This window comes from Vespa velutina, chromosome 9 (genome assembly GCF_912470025.1).
Source record: "Vespa velutina chromosome 9, iVesVel2.1, whole genome shotgun sequence".
Lineage (NCBI taxonomy): Eukaryota > Metazoa > Arthropoda > Insecta > Hymenoptera > Vespidae > Vespa > Vespa velutina.
In genome coordinates, this window is record NC_062196.1 from 6,827,707 (window position 1) to 6,840,773 (window position 13,067).

Genomic DNA, 13,067 nt, shown 5'->3' on the forward strand with positions numbered 1-13,067 from the left:
AGAGAGAGAGAGAGAGAGAGGGAGAGAGAAGGGGGAAGGGGGAAGGAAGGGAAGGAAAAAGGAAGATAGTATAATCTCTGGTTACGAAAGTAAAACGAAACTAGTTGAATCGTGAGAAAAACTTATCGCGATCTCAACGATTTATTCCCCTTCTTTGATAAGCCTACTTCTCTCCGACACGAATTCTTTCTACGTCTTGAGTGATTAATCGATTCGGTGATTCGTTTTATTTCAAACTGATGATATGAAACAAACGATTTATAATCCGAATAATCGATGAGATCCAATAAATAAAAAGTAACAAAGAAAAATAGGAAAGAAGAATAAAAAGCGAAGAAGAATAAAAAAAGAAAATATATATATATATATATTACTGACAAGTTTAAAAGAAAGATAAAGAAAAAAATTCTTCTTCCAGGCGTGCCAAGTGATTTGCCAAGGATAACGAGCCGAATATTTCCAGAGGGACGTATAATTGGCGGAGAAAATACTAACATTATACAGGCCCCACATCAAGTTAGTATTCTGATATTAGGCTCACATTATTGTGGCGGAAGCATAATCAATAAGGAATGGATTCTCACGGCTGGACATTGCGCTGGGAAACCCTTATCTTATTATAGCGTACGTACTGGATCGGACAAGTCTACTTCCGGTGGTATAATCAATATCGTGTCAGGAATATATCAACATGAAAACTTTTCATCTACCTCTAAGGGTGTACCATTAAATGACATAGCCCTTATTCGTTTATCCATGCCCATTGAAGAAAACGAGACGCAAAAATCTGTAACATTATTTTCAAAAGATGAAAAGGCCGAACCAGGAAGCATCGCAATTATCACGGGCTGGGGTAAAACAGGACACGGTATGCCAGAGTTTCTACAAACAGTGACAGTTCCTGTCATCGAGAAAGTCGATTGTTACGAAGCTTATGAAAAATTATTCGGTGGTATTGGTGAAAATCAAATTTGCGCGGCTTATCCCCAAGGTGGAAAGGATGCCTGCCAAGGTGATTCTGGCGGTCCAATGACCATAGGCGGTCGTCAAGCTGGTATAGTTTCTTGGGGTAATGGTTGTGCGCTTAAAGGATATCCCGGTGTCTATACCGAAATCTCCAAATATCACGACTGGATCACTAAGATAACCAATCTCGAATTGTAAATTTCTCTTTGTTTGTCTCGTCCTCTCTCCCATCTAGTCCCCTCTCCCATCTTGTCTCTTCCTCATCCCTATCTCTACCCTTATGTTTGCCCACATAACTTTACATCTATACCTATCTGACACGTCTGTAATTAAACAGATAAGTTAAATTAAGAGCCGATCGAGCGAACGATAAGACGAAGGAGAAATCGATCTTTTTTCCTTTGACTAAACGAGAGAACATATACATAGATAGAACCATAACCGAATTGTAAGTGAAAAAGCCACACTTATAATCACTACTAAACTATTATCTATAATATATAACTATTCTATGTTTGTGTCTGCATTTTCCCTCGTGAACGTATGCATGTAAACAGAGAGACTCGTGCATAAATCGTTTTCGATTAAAATGATCAAACTAAATACGAGAACCAATTGCATACACTATTATCGTACTGATCTCACTCCAAAAAGTTACATGCATCTTAGTCGATGAATTATCTATTAAGCCCAACAAGAAATATTAACACATTTGATATATTTTAGATATATAACATTATAAATGGTTAATATAAAAACTTTGAGATAATTATAGAGATACTTTTATTATCGTATTATATCAGCTCTACACTTTTATATCCTCAAATTCATTAATAATGTTAAATAATCGTTAGTATGTAAAAAATTTTAAATACAAGATATTATATCCATCGCAATGTACACATAATTTATACTTCCTTTCTTCCTTTCTTTCTTTCTTTCTTTCTTTCTTTCTTTCTTTCTTTCTTTCTTTATTAATCAAACATACGGAAGAATGATAAATAAAGGTTAAAATCTACATGAATGATTAAATATGGAGATGATAAAAAGATACCATATTTAATCCCAGATGATTTATATAATTTTTGATGTATCAAAGAATGTTTATTAAGTCAACACAAAGAAAATAAAAAGGATGAAATAATATATATGCGCATGCATATACGTAAATACGTAATATAATGTTCGATATTGTGGAAGGTTATGAAAATGAATTTCGATTTAATCGAAACGATCGACAACGAAGGTGACTTAAAACAAGTCTTATTTATCATAATCCTCTATCACAGAAAATCAGCGATACAGAATATCTTTAACAAAAGAGCTATGATTGATTTTATTGATTGATGAGACAAAATCCTCGAAGAAAAAGAAAAAAAAAAAAAAATCTTTATCAGTCTACGAGATATACCTTGGGATTTGTATCGTATTTGTAAAACGAATGGATCAAGTTCACGTCATTTCACAAAACGTTGAAGATATTATATCGATTTCATACAAAAAAAATCATTCAAAAGATTTTATTATAATCTCTGTCTGAAATCGTTCTACTGCAAATTCGATTTTCATATAAATAGACGTCGGACGATACCGAATGCATCAAACAAACAAAAGAAATCAACATGTTCATACAATTAACAATTGTTTTCCTCATTGCGGTTGCAGCTGGTAAGTAAAAGATGAAATATATTAAATATAATATTATATATATATATATATATTAACATTTTTAATATTGGTATTCATTATTGAAACATTTTACCGGACAATAATTTTTCAACTTTATTGAAACATTATGCATGAAATATTATAGCGGATCCTATTCCGAGGGTCCCAGTTTTGAATCCTTACACGCCAACCGGTCGTATCGTCGGTGGTGAAGATGTCCAAATCGAGGAAGTACCTCATCAAGTACTTCTAGAGGCATTTGGTTTTGGTTTCTGCGGTGGTAGTATCATTAATGAAAATTGGGTCCTTACAGCAGGTCATTGTGTGAGTTATTCACCATCGACAATAACTATACGTGCTGGAACAACTATAAAGACTTCAGGAGGTAGCCAACATAAGGTATGTTTCTTATTATTATCCTTTGGCTTGAGAAAAAAAAAAAAAAAAGAAAAGCGTTCTTCTCAATATTTCGTCATGATCTTTTTTTAATTAAACCAATATAAATATAACAGGTGGCAGAAATCATCAGACACGAGAAATACATCACCAACATTTATGGTGTTCCTGAAAACGACGTGGCATTGATCCGTTTAAAAGATCCATTCAAACTCGATGAAAAACGTCAACCGATTTCTTTGTTCAATGCATCCGAAGAATCTCTTCCTGGAGTAAAAGCTACGATCAGTGGTTGGGGTGCAATTTATCCAGGTGGTGCAGCTTCGGAAAAACTTCAGATCGTCCAGATTCCAGTGGTCGCTAAGGCAAAATGCAACGAGGCTTATTCCTCATTCGGTGGAGTACCAGCTGGACAAATTTGTGCGGCTTATCCAGAAGGTGGTAAGGACGCTTGCCAAGGTGACTCTGGTGGTCCTCTTACTATCGATGGTCGATTGGCTGGTATTGTCTCCTGGGGTAATGGTTGTGCGAAGAAAGGATATCCTGGTGTTTATACCGAAGTGGCAGCTTTCCGTGAATGGATCGATTCTAAGTTAAACGCTTAAATTCGATATTGGATCAATTTTTTATCGATCGACCGATAATAATTATTTGTTCCTTTACATTATTATGTTTGCGACTTAATATATGGATAATTCTTTTAATACGTTGATACTATTATTGTTACATTAATAGTACTCGTGGTATAAAAGTTTTATGTACTTCTTAGATGTACATAAATACATATATATTTCTAACAATTGAAATAAATGCATGAAGATTAAAATAGCAGTTAAGTTCATGATAATCCACCAAGAATCCTTCGTAATCTATCGATTCTTACCTACTTTACCACAAAAGAATAAATTCTATTGAAGGTAAAAGATCGAAATGAAATATATCTAGCTTATAGAAAGTGGGTATCCAACTGGCTCTAGTTATATATATATATACGTCTCACATAGTTGCGTTTCAATCGGTTCTGTCGATTGGCTCGGTTCAGGAAAGAGCAAAGGAAGGGAGTCAATCGATTGGAAGGGAAAGTAGTGCTGCTCTCATTTCGTGTTTTTCATGAGACTTTTCCAACGTGTGCCCTTTTCAAAGCTTTCTGGCCTTTCTTTTCTTTTTTTAACTTCTTTCTCTTTCTTCTACATATATTTTTTTTTCGTTCTTCTTTTTTTCTTTGTTCTTTTTTCTTTTTTTAATTCTTTTTTCCTCTTTTACATCACCCTTTTTCCTCGCGTCTCTTCACGGGATTGGATTTTCGTTCGATGATGTTGGAAAAGTATCAAAAACGAAGGATATACATATATATATACACATACATACATACACACACACACACACACACACACACACATTTATATATATATATATATATTGTACTGTCGAAAACTGTTTCACTGACGTATTTGATCTTCCAAGTGGCTTTTGAGACGCTTTTGAGTAGCAACATACTTCAATAGATCTACATTTTTATGCATATTCTACTTAGATAAACGATAAGTCGGTACTTCACATTTCATGTACAAAGTTCATACTTGTATAATCTCCGAAGTCCATATTTAAAAAAAAAGAAAAAAAAAAAAAAAAAAAAAAAAAAAAAGAAAAAAAGAAAAAAAAATGGACAACATCGAACAATTCAATTTTTAATTTAATCATAATTAACCAAATACATTACATTGAAATTTATCCTAATTTACTAACTCGATTTCTTACCGCACTTCCAATCAATGTATTATTAATTCATTCGATAAGTATCATTAGAACGGTTAGTTCATTTAAAAGTACGAATTTTATTTGTTAACATTCCTGTTGATGACAAATTCGTGATAAGAAAAATAATCAACAATAAAATTAGACATTATCCTTTCGAACGCTTTGAAAAGTATCGTCAAATAAGAAATATAAGATTATATCGAAGCTGTTAATTAACGATAGAGAATCCTTCGAATTCGTTTATAAAGTTATCGGAAACGTTCGTTCAAGTTATATCCGATCTCTTTATCACTTCATTATCACACGATCGAATCATTTGAATGTATAGAGTTTGAATAATATCAATGGGACTGCGAATAGCGGATAAATTCAGGAAACGATCGGAAAGATCATTATCTGAAGTAATTAACAGGATAGAGAACGAAATCTCCGATAATATTTATAATCTTGAAATTAATGATTAATTAAAAAATAAAATCTTTTCTTTCCTTTTCTATTTTTTTTTTCGTACGACAAACAAAATCAACTTGATAAATACATGTTCTTTATCGATTTTAGTAAAGGCTTTATTTGGAAAAAGAAGAAGAAGAAAAAAAAGAAAAAGAGAAAAGAACAACTGACATCCAAAACGATGAAAGAGAATGAAAGAATGAATTCAAATACACGAAAGACGTAGAATCGCAAGTAGGTTAAATATATGAAGTTTTATATTCGATTTGACCCTGGAGGCATGCTTGCCAAAGGTGATTTCCTAGATTCCCATTAGTCATATAGGTTTATCATCAAAACGATTTTATGGTAACGATAATGTAACATAAAAAAAAATCCATTGTACTTTTAATACACTACTCGATTTTATATTATGCATACGTCGATATATAATCGAACGATCATTGATATTATATCGAAGGAGTTATAGTAAAAAAAAAAAAAAAAAAAAAAAAAAAAAAAAAAAAAAAAAAAAAAAAAAAAAAAAAAAAAAAGTATCGCGTTGTGAAGGAAAAAAAAATGTTATCATTATTTATATATTGATTTCTCTCGCCCCCCCACCCTCCTCCCCCTTCCACCTACCACGTAAGAATCAACTCTATTTGTCAAGTATTTTACTTTTGCCAAGGGAACTAAAGAAGAACAGGAAGAAAATGGGTCCACCAATTTAAGAAGTAACGAAGATGGACTTTGGTGGGACTTAATAGGAACTCTTTTTGAAAGGCAGCCAAAAGCTACGAATACTGCAGTAGGAAAGAATCTTTAGATCGTAGAAAGAATTGAGAAAGAAGAGGGAAAAAGAAAAAGAAAGAGAATAGACGTCCATCGCTCTTGGCTGAACAATTTGAAAAGTTTATGATATACAAACTGATACACAGAGGCTCATACATCTCCGTGTTAACAGTTATCACGAGAAGAATTTTTCTTTTATCAGGTAAAATCAGTTCTATACTTTTTTTATCTTCTCTACATAAGGTGTCTTGCAAAGAAGATAATCTCTTTTATTATTATTATGGTTTAACAGGCTGTGACACTATAAAGGTCTCTCCCTCTCTCTCTCTCTCTCCCACCCTCCCCCCCCTCTCTCTCTCTCTTTTTCTCTCTCTATTGATTTTCATGAACCTCGTTCGCCATCTCGTTCGTCTAATTTCCTTTCTTGTTCGATTAAAAGAAAGCGCGATATATGTAAATATGATCGATGATGAATAAGGTTCGTCAAACGAGGCGAAGACGTATTCAAGGAAAAGCCAGGAAGAGACAAATAATCGGCCGTTCCAATAAAACCGAGTCGATAACTTATTTTTAGATCAGTCTTGTAAATGTGGAGATAAGTAGAATAGGTATATACGTATACGAATATATATAATCATGTATACTTGTATAATAGATGTTAGAAAAGTCGACGAAGTAGACGAAGAAGGCCAAACTCTAATATATCCTATATAAATGGAGTTTATTCGGGGGAAAATATTTAGTATAAAGCTTTTAAAGAAAAGACGATAATGTAGAATTTTTTTTTTTTTTTTTTTTTTTTAGTAATCCTTCATATAGATAAATTTATATACATATATATATATATATATATATATATATATATATATATATATATGTAGACAAAATAATATGCGATCTAATGGATCGAATATGAGACCATCGATCTATGAAATTCGATTAACTCGTTAAAGTTCCTAAAGGCTCATAGCAAAAGCGCATGGCCTGAAAAAATATCAATTTTCTCTCAACTGGGAGATGAGTTTCGTTACCTAGTTTGCGGCACGTTACGTGAAAATCCAGGTTGTTTGAAGAAAATAAATATGTACATGGTTTTCATCTATTTATACGTATATATTTACGTATGTATATGCACATATATTTATGTATGTATGTATGAAAAAAAGAAAAAACAAAAATAGATCTTCCCTAAAGCATCCAGATGAATTTTATCTCTTAACTTTTCGGTGAATTCATATGGAGTCACGAAGCGGTCACTCGCTTCGTTTGAACTTTTGACCCCGTACCATGCGTCGCCATTAACGCATATATCCCATGAAACTTATTATGATATAATACATAGACAATTATATAGATATACACATATGTACGTACATAAACTTTTTCTCATTTTTTATTGATTTTTCCAATTTTTTAATTTTTTTTTGTTTTTTCTTTTCTTTTCTTTTTTTTATTCATTTTTTTTTTTTTTTTTTTTTTTTTTTTTTTTTTTCGAAAACTAAGAGATGTGAGTTGTGCTAATTCGATATAAACTACTTTATGTACAATGACGTCAACACTCCGAATATATTTCCTTGCCAATTATGTCAAATACGAAGTCACAACGTTCGCCAAGTTAGGGATGACACAGTACTATTACTACTACTACTACTATTACTACTCCTACTACTACTACTACTACTACTACTACTACTGCTGCTGTTGATATATCTTTAAGATTTCTACTATGAAGTAATATCGTCATTGTCCTACTCTTAACTATTAAACCACATTGTTTTTGTGGAATAATAACACTAATATTGTTATTACCACTGTTGTTGATATTACCACTGTTGTTGATGGTATATCAACAATATATATGGTATATCATTGGTGTTGACATTACTAACATTGTTCCATACGGATTTGCTTCATCTCTCAGAAATATTTTATTCGAAACTCTATCAATTCTTACAACAAGATCTAAATAATTAAAAAAAAAAAAAAAAAATAATAAATAAATAAATGAATAAAAAAGGAAACTAGAGAAGAGAAAAATATTGAGGTGCTTGATTATTAATAATTAATAATAAATTTCTTGATATTATATTTTGTATTGTGAAGTTGATTTAACGAGTATACAGTAACCATCGAGTTTTTCATTTCACTCACGAAAGTTATTTTAATGGATTAATGAACGAATCACGATTATTTCTAAGCAAACGTGTTCATTATCTCGCACAGAAATTTTCACATCTCTTGCTGTTTTCCGTGTCGAGAGAGGCAGAGAGAGAAAGAGAGAGAGAGAGAGAGAAAATTTATTTATATGCTACACACAGAGAGCTATCTGCTTTTATCGTATTTCTCTCTCTCTCTCTCTCTCTCTCTCTCTCTCTCTCTCTCTCTCTCTCTCTCTCTCTCTCTCTCTCTCTCTCTTTCTCTTTCTCTCACTTAATATTTTAATTCTTAACTAACAGCAGATTTGAAATCTCACCGTCGAATTAATTAACAAAATAGATTTTTCTAATTAAGTTTAAAAACACACAAAAACAATACAGAACGATATCGGTCATCTTCTTGCTTGTTTAGCTAATGAAAAATTTCTTATTTTCCTTTTTTTTTTTTTCTTTCTTTCTTTCTTTTCATTTCTTTTCTTTTTTTTCTTCACACATTTTTTCTAACGTCGAAATATTAATATTAAATGAATGAAAGAAAAAAAAAATGTATATATATATATATATAATAACGAAATGAAATAAAATAAAACTATCAAAATGGAAATGATCCCGGTCCATAATCCATCATCTCTCATCCCTTTGTTACAACAACTAAACGCTTATGTACATATGTTTTATGTATCTATCGAATAAGTAAGGTAATGGCTTTTAAATGGCAATGATATCGTTGCATTAACCCTCCTGCAATTACTAGTAACGAAGTTCTCTGTTTAAAGTTACTCATGGGATCGATCGATCGAACGTTAGTCAGTCCATTCTCCCGAAAATACTGTAAATAGATTTTCCTCGACAGACAACGAAGATAAAGTGTTACATCACAAAGGTTTACTTCAAGATTTATTAATAAAATATATCAATGTATGACAATATCTGTGAAATGAATCTACTATAATCTCATGTAATATTTATTTATCTCTAATCTTTTTTTTTTTTTTTTTTTTTTTTTTTTTTTTTTTTTTTTCTAGAACTTTTTAAAATATACGTCGTTAATTAATACCGATCTTAATATTTATAGAATATATATAAAATATATATAGACAGATACATATCTAAATACATATAAAGACGTACTCATATATATCATGAAATCTCGACGTGCTTAATTGTTCATATAACTGAACTGAATAATCCTATTCAAAGCATCAATGGTTACGTAATTATAGCCTTTATACCTGGTGAACCATCCCCAACGATATCCAAAAGTAAGCTTTACTATAATAAACCAACGTAACGATCGCTTCAGGTGTTACGTTCGTTTGTTCGTTTGTTCGTTCGTTCGTTCGTTCGTTCGTTCGTTCGTTCGTTCGTTCGTTCGTTCGTTCGTTCGTTCGTTCGTTCAATAATCATTATAAGGAAAATACGAAAAATAAGCAAATCATCATTTCGAGTCAACGACGTGAACACGATACGAATTATGTGAAAAATTTTGTTGATTTGTAAGTGAATAGAAAATCGATGATTGCTAAATATCATTGATATATATACATCCATAATAATTAAACATATAAAACAATTACGAAATATATTCATTTCCATTTGATACGAATAATGCTTGAATGATCGATAATGAATGATCTATGTTGATCCTTGTGTTACCTTTTTTTGTTTCTTTTTTTTTTATGTCCTCGAATAAACAATATAATATAAAATTTATAATATGACATAATATGACAATAATTATCGCTATCTTATTTATAAGAGGACAGATATAAATTTGAAAAAAAAAAAGAATGTATCGAAGGTATTATAAATATTAAAAATTTATAATGCAATTTATAATAATTATTATTACTGTATTATTATCAAAAAGATGTATGTCGAATGTAATATTTATAAGAATTTAAATAGAAATAATATATTACAGATAAATATTACAGATAAATTAATATAATTTGATATTTATAATATAATTTATGATAATTAGTATTATCACTGTATTATACTAATTGTATAACATTTAATATTTAACAAACATTAACCTACCTAATGCAAATCATATATGAACTAACAATTAAATAATTTTTTTTAGCAAAAAAGATATAAAAAAAAAAAAAAAAAAAAAAAAAAAAAAAAAAAAAAAAAAAAAAAAAAAAAAAAAAAAAAAAAAAAAGAAATATATTTCAAAGTTATATCATGTTACAGAGGATTAATAAAAGAAAAAAAAAATAAATGATAATTATAATCTCGTTAAAAGGGAAGATGCTCTTCTAAGTGTTCGAAATATTCGACTTAACCAGACATAAATGAAAAAGCTCTTCAACATCTTCGTCTTCATAACGCTATTTATGTTAAAATCCAATGGTGTAAGTATTATGGCCTTACCAAGGGAAACATTTGTGCCAGATTTGACCGCAAGGAGTGTGAACAACTGTACAAGGGTTTGTCTCACTGAACAACTCTTCCTACTCTAATGTGGTTTTTAGGGAAAATTGTTATATATTATTATCTTGTGAATCATGTATCCCTTAATTGTACTACATGTCTAGGGCCAAAAAATTCAATTAAGCTTTTCCTCTTTCTTTTAACATTTTTTAATTTATAACAAAAAAAAAAAAATAATAATAATAATAATAATAATAATGGCATTCATAATTAATCCTTCGAATAATACGTGAGATTAAACGTGTAAATATTGAATTCCATTAACGAAACGTATTAAAAGAAAATTAAATAGTCAAACCTCATTAGAAATATTTCATTCATTAGAAAAATGTTGCTCCATTAAATCTTATTATCTATAAATATTTTCTGATTTATATTTTTATAAAAAAAAGAAAAAAAATTGATATAAATAAAAGAATTATTCTTTTTATCAAAAAGTACTGAAGACAAAAAGTTCAATCGACCTAACTGAATATTATAGTATCGAATCGGGTTAATAAGTAACATAAGAATTTTCAGTAATAAAAAAAGAAAAAAAAAATCGAATACAATATTCAAATCTAAAATATTGAAAATTGCAATATTATTTACTAATTCGCCTAATCTTAATAACCATAATAAATTACATAAATTTGGTCTCGGTATTTAAATAAATTATTATTTGCTCGTATGCTCGTTGTAATGTAAAAATGTCGTCCTTAACTCTATAACATTTCATAAATTAATTTAGTATTAATTTAGTACTAGGAAAATTTACTACTTGAAAGGTTAATTAACATTTAGCGAAACATGTTTTATACAAATCGGATTACAACAGAGCGAGACGGTCGAGTTGCAAATTGTACGAGCTAACTGAAGAGGGATGTCCAAAAAGGATGTCTCGTTGTTGAATTAACTAATATAAATGTCCTAACGGATGATATTAAGTGTTATATTTACCTTTTATTTTAACGTAACACGTAACCATTTTCATTAGTTGTTATTTATTGAATCAGTATTTTAAATAAATAAATAGTCAATATTTATAATATAATATCAATATGTAATACAAGCGACGATAGCAAAACTGACACAACTGTGATACTTAATTATTTATATTAATCAAAATATTTAATACCGATCGTTTATTTTACAAAATATTAATTAAAAAAAAAAAAAAAAAAAAAAAAAAAAAAGAAAAAACTGATCAAATAAATAAAAGTGATTTTACATTGAACGAGATTCGTGATAGTTGTGCTCATAAAATTTATAACGACTTAATCTGTGATTTTACGTTCCCTTTGATATAAATGTAACGTCAAATTCAGCTGAATTTGAAAGTAAACGAATGACTGAAAAATTAAGTTCTTAAACGAGAGAAAGAAAATAGATTTATATAGAAAGAGTATGCATGTATGTATTTTCATGTATTTCATGAAAAAAAAATTAATACAGCGTGGGTCAAAAATTTCTAACCGATTTAAAAAAAATCCATTACTACTTTACGAGACTTTTTAAGCTCTATTTCTTTTTTTTTTTTTTCTTCTTCTTCTTCTTCTTCAGATTATAAAACTACAAGTCTAACAAAAAAAGATCAGAAAAAGTCTCGTTAAAGGGTAATCGATTTTTAAAATTATCGAAAAACTTTTGGCTCACCTAAGCACTTTTGATTTGCTCTACGTAAATAAACGTAACGTACATAAGCCTTCCCGTAAATATTTTCAGAAAAGAAAAAAAACCTAGAGACAAAAAGAGAGATCGATTTATAGATGTCTTGAACAATATTGCGAGAAAAAAGAAAGTCAAATTGACGACAATTAATAATCGAAATAAGAGCCGTACAGTGAGTGCTTAGAAGTGAGTTGTTCTTGAAAATAAACGAACTCAGTCCTTTTACGATTAATTGTGAAACTAATAAGAATAAATAAATAAGTATAAAAAAAAAAAAAGAAAAAAAAAAGAAAAAAGAAAAAGTGAAGAAGAGCGAATAAGAAATGTATGAAAGATAAAAGTATTATCGAATCAGAGTGATAAGATAAATATATTCAATTATGAAAGGAAATCAAATGAACGATCTAATAATCATAATAATAATAATAATAGTAATAATAGTAATAGTAATAGTAATAGTAATTACAATAATAATAATAATACACATTATAATTATACAACAATGTGTAATACACATACATAAGTATATACACATTGACAAAGAACATTAAACGCGTAGACGATCGCAATACGATGGTAACACAAATATAGATAGATAGCGACATGAATATTTTATGCATTGAACGAAGGCCGTACTATCGACCAAAGTGCAAATGAGTTTTGTACAACGTCGAAATAATTGAATAAACGAAGAATGGTGTCAAGCGAATCTGTTTAAGTATCTTACGTGGAGGGAAGTAGTAAATAAATCGCAATAACCTTCGTTATTTGACTTGTTAGAATTGGAATGAAAATCTGGATAAGAACGTG

General features: G+C 29.7%; 2 protein-coding genes across 2 annotated transcripts in view; one reads left to right on the forward strand and one right to left on the reverse strand.

The window, feature by feature from the left end:
• The window catches only part of LOC124951730 (transmembrane protease serine 9-like), a 5,906-nt gene extending 2,162 nt beyond the window's left edge, over positions 1-3,744 (forward strand). Inside the window, exons 2-6 of the mRNA XM_047500539.1 lie at positions 340-1,160; positions 1,742-1,757; positions 2,544-2,634; positions 2,780-3,033; positions 3,147-3,744. Coding sequence (XP_047356495.1) covers positions 340-1,160; positions 1,742-1,757; positions 2,544-2,634; positions 2,780-3,033; positions 3,147-3,635 — 1,671 coding nt within the window. The 3' untranslated portion in view covers positions 3,636-3,744. The remainder of the gene's footprint in view (positions 1-339; positions 1,161-1,741; positions 1,758-2,543; positions 2,635-2,779; positions 3,034-3,146) is intronic.
• The window catches only part of LOC124951729, a 70,598-nt gene that overhangs the window by 53,912 nt on the left and 3,619 nt on the right, over positions 1-13,067 (reverse strand). The gene's annotated exons all lie outside the window — the stretch shown is intronic.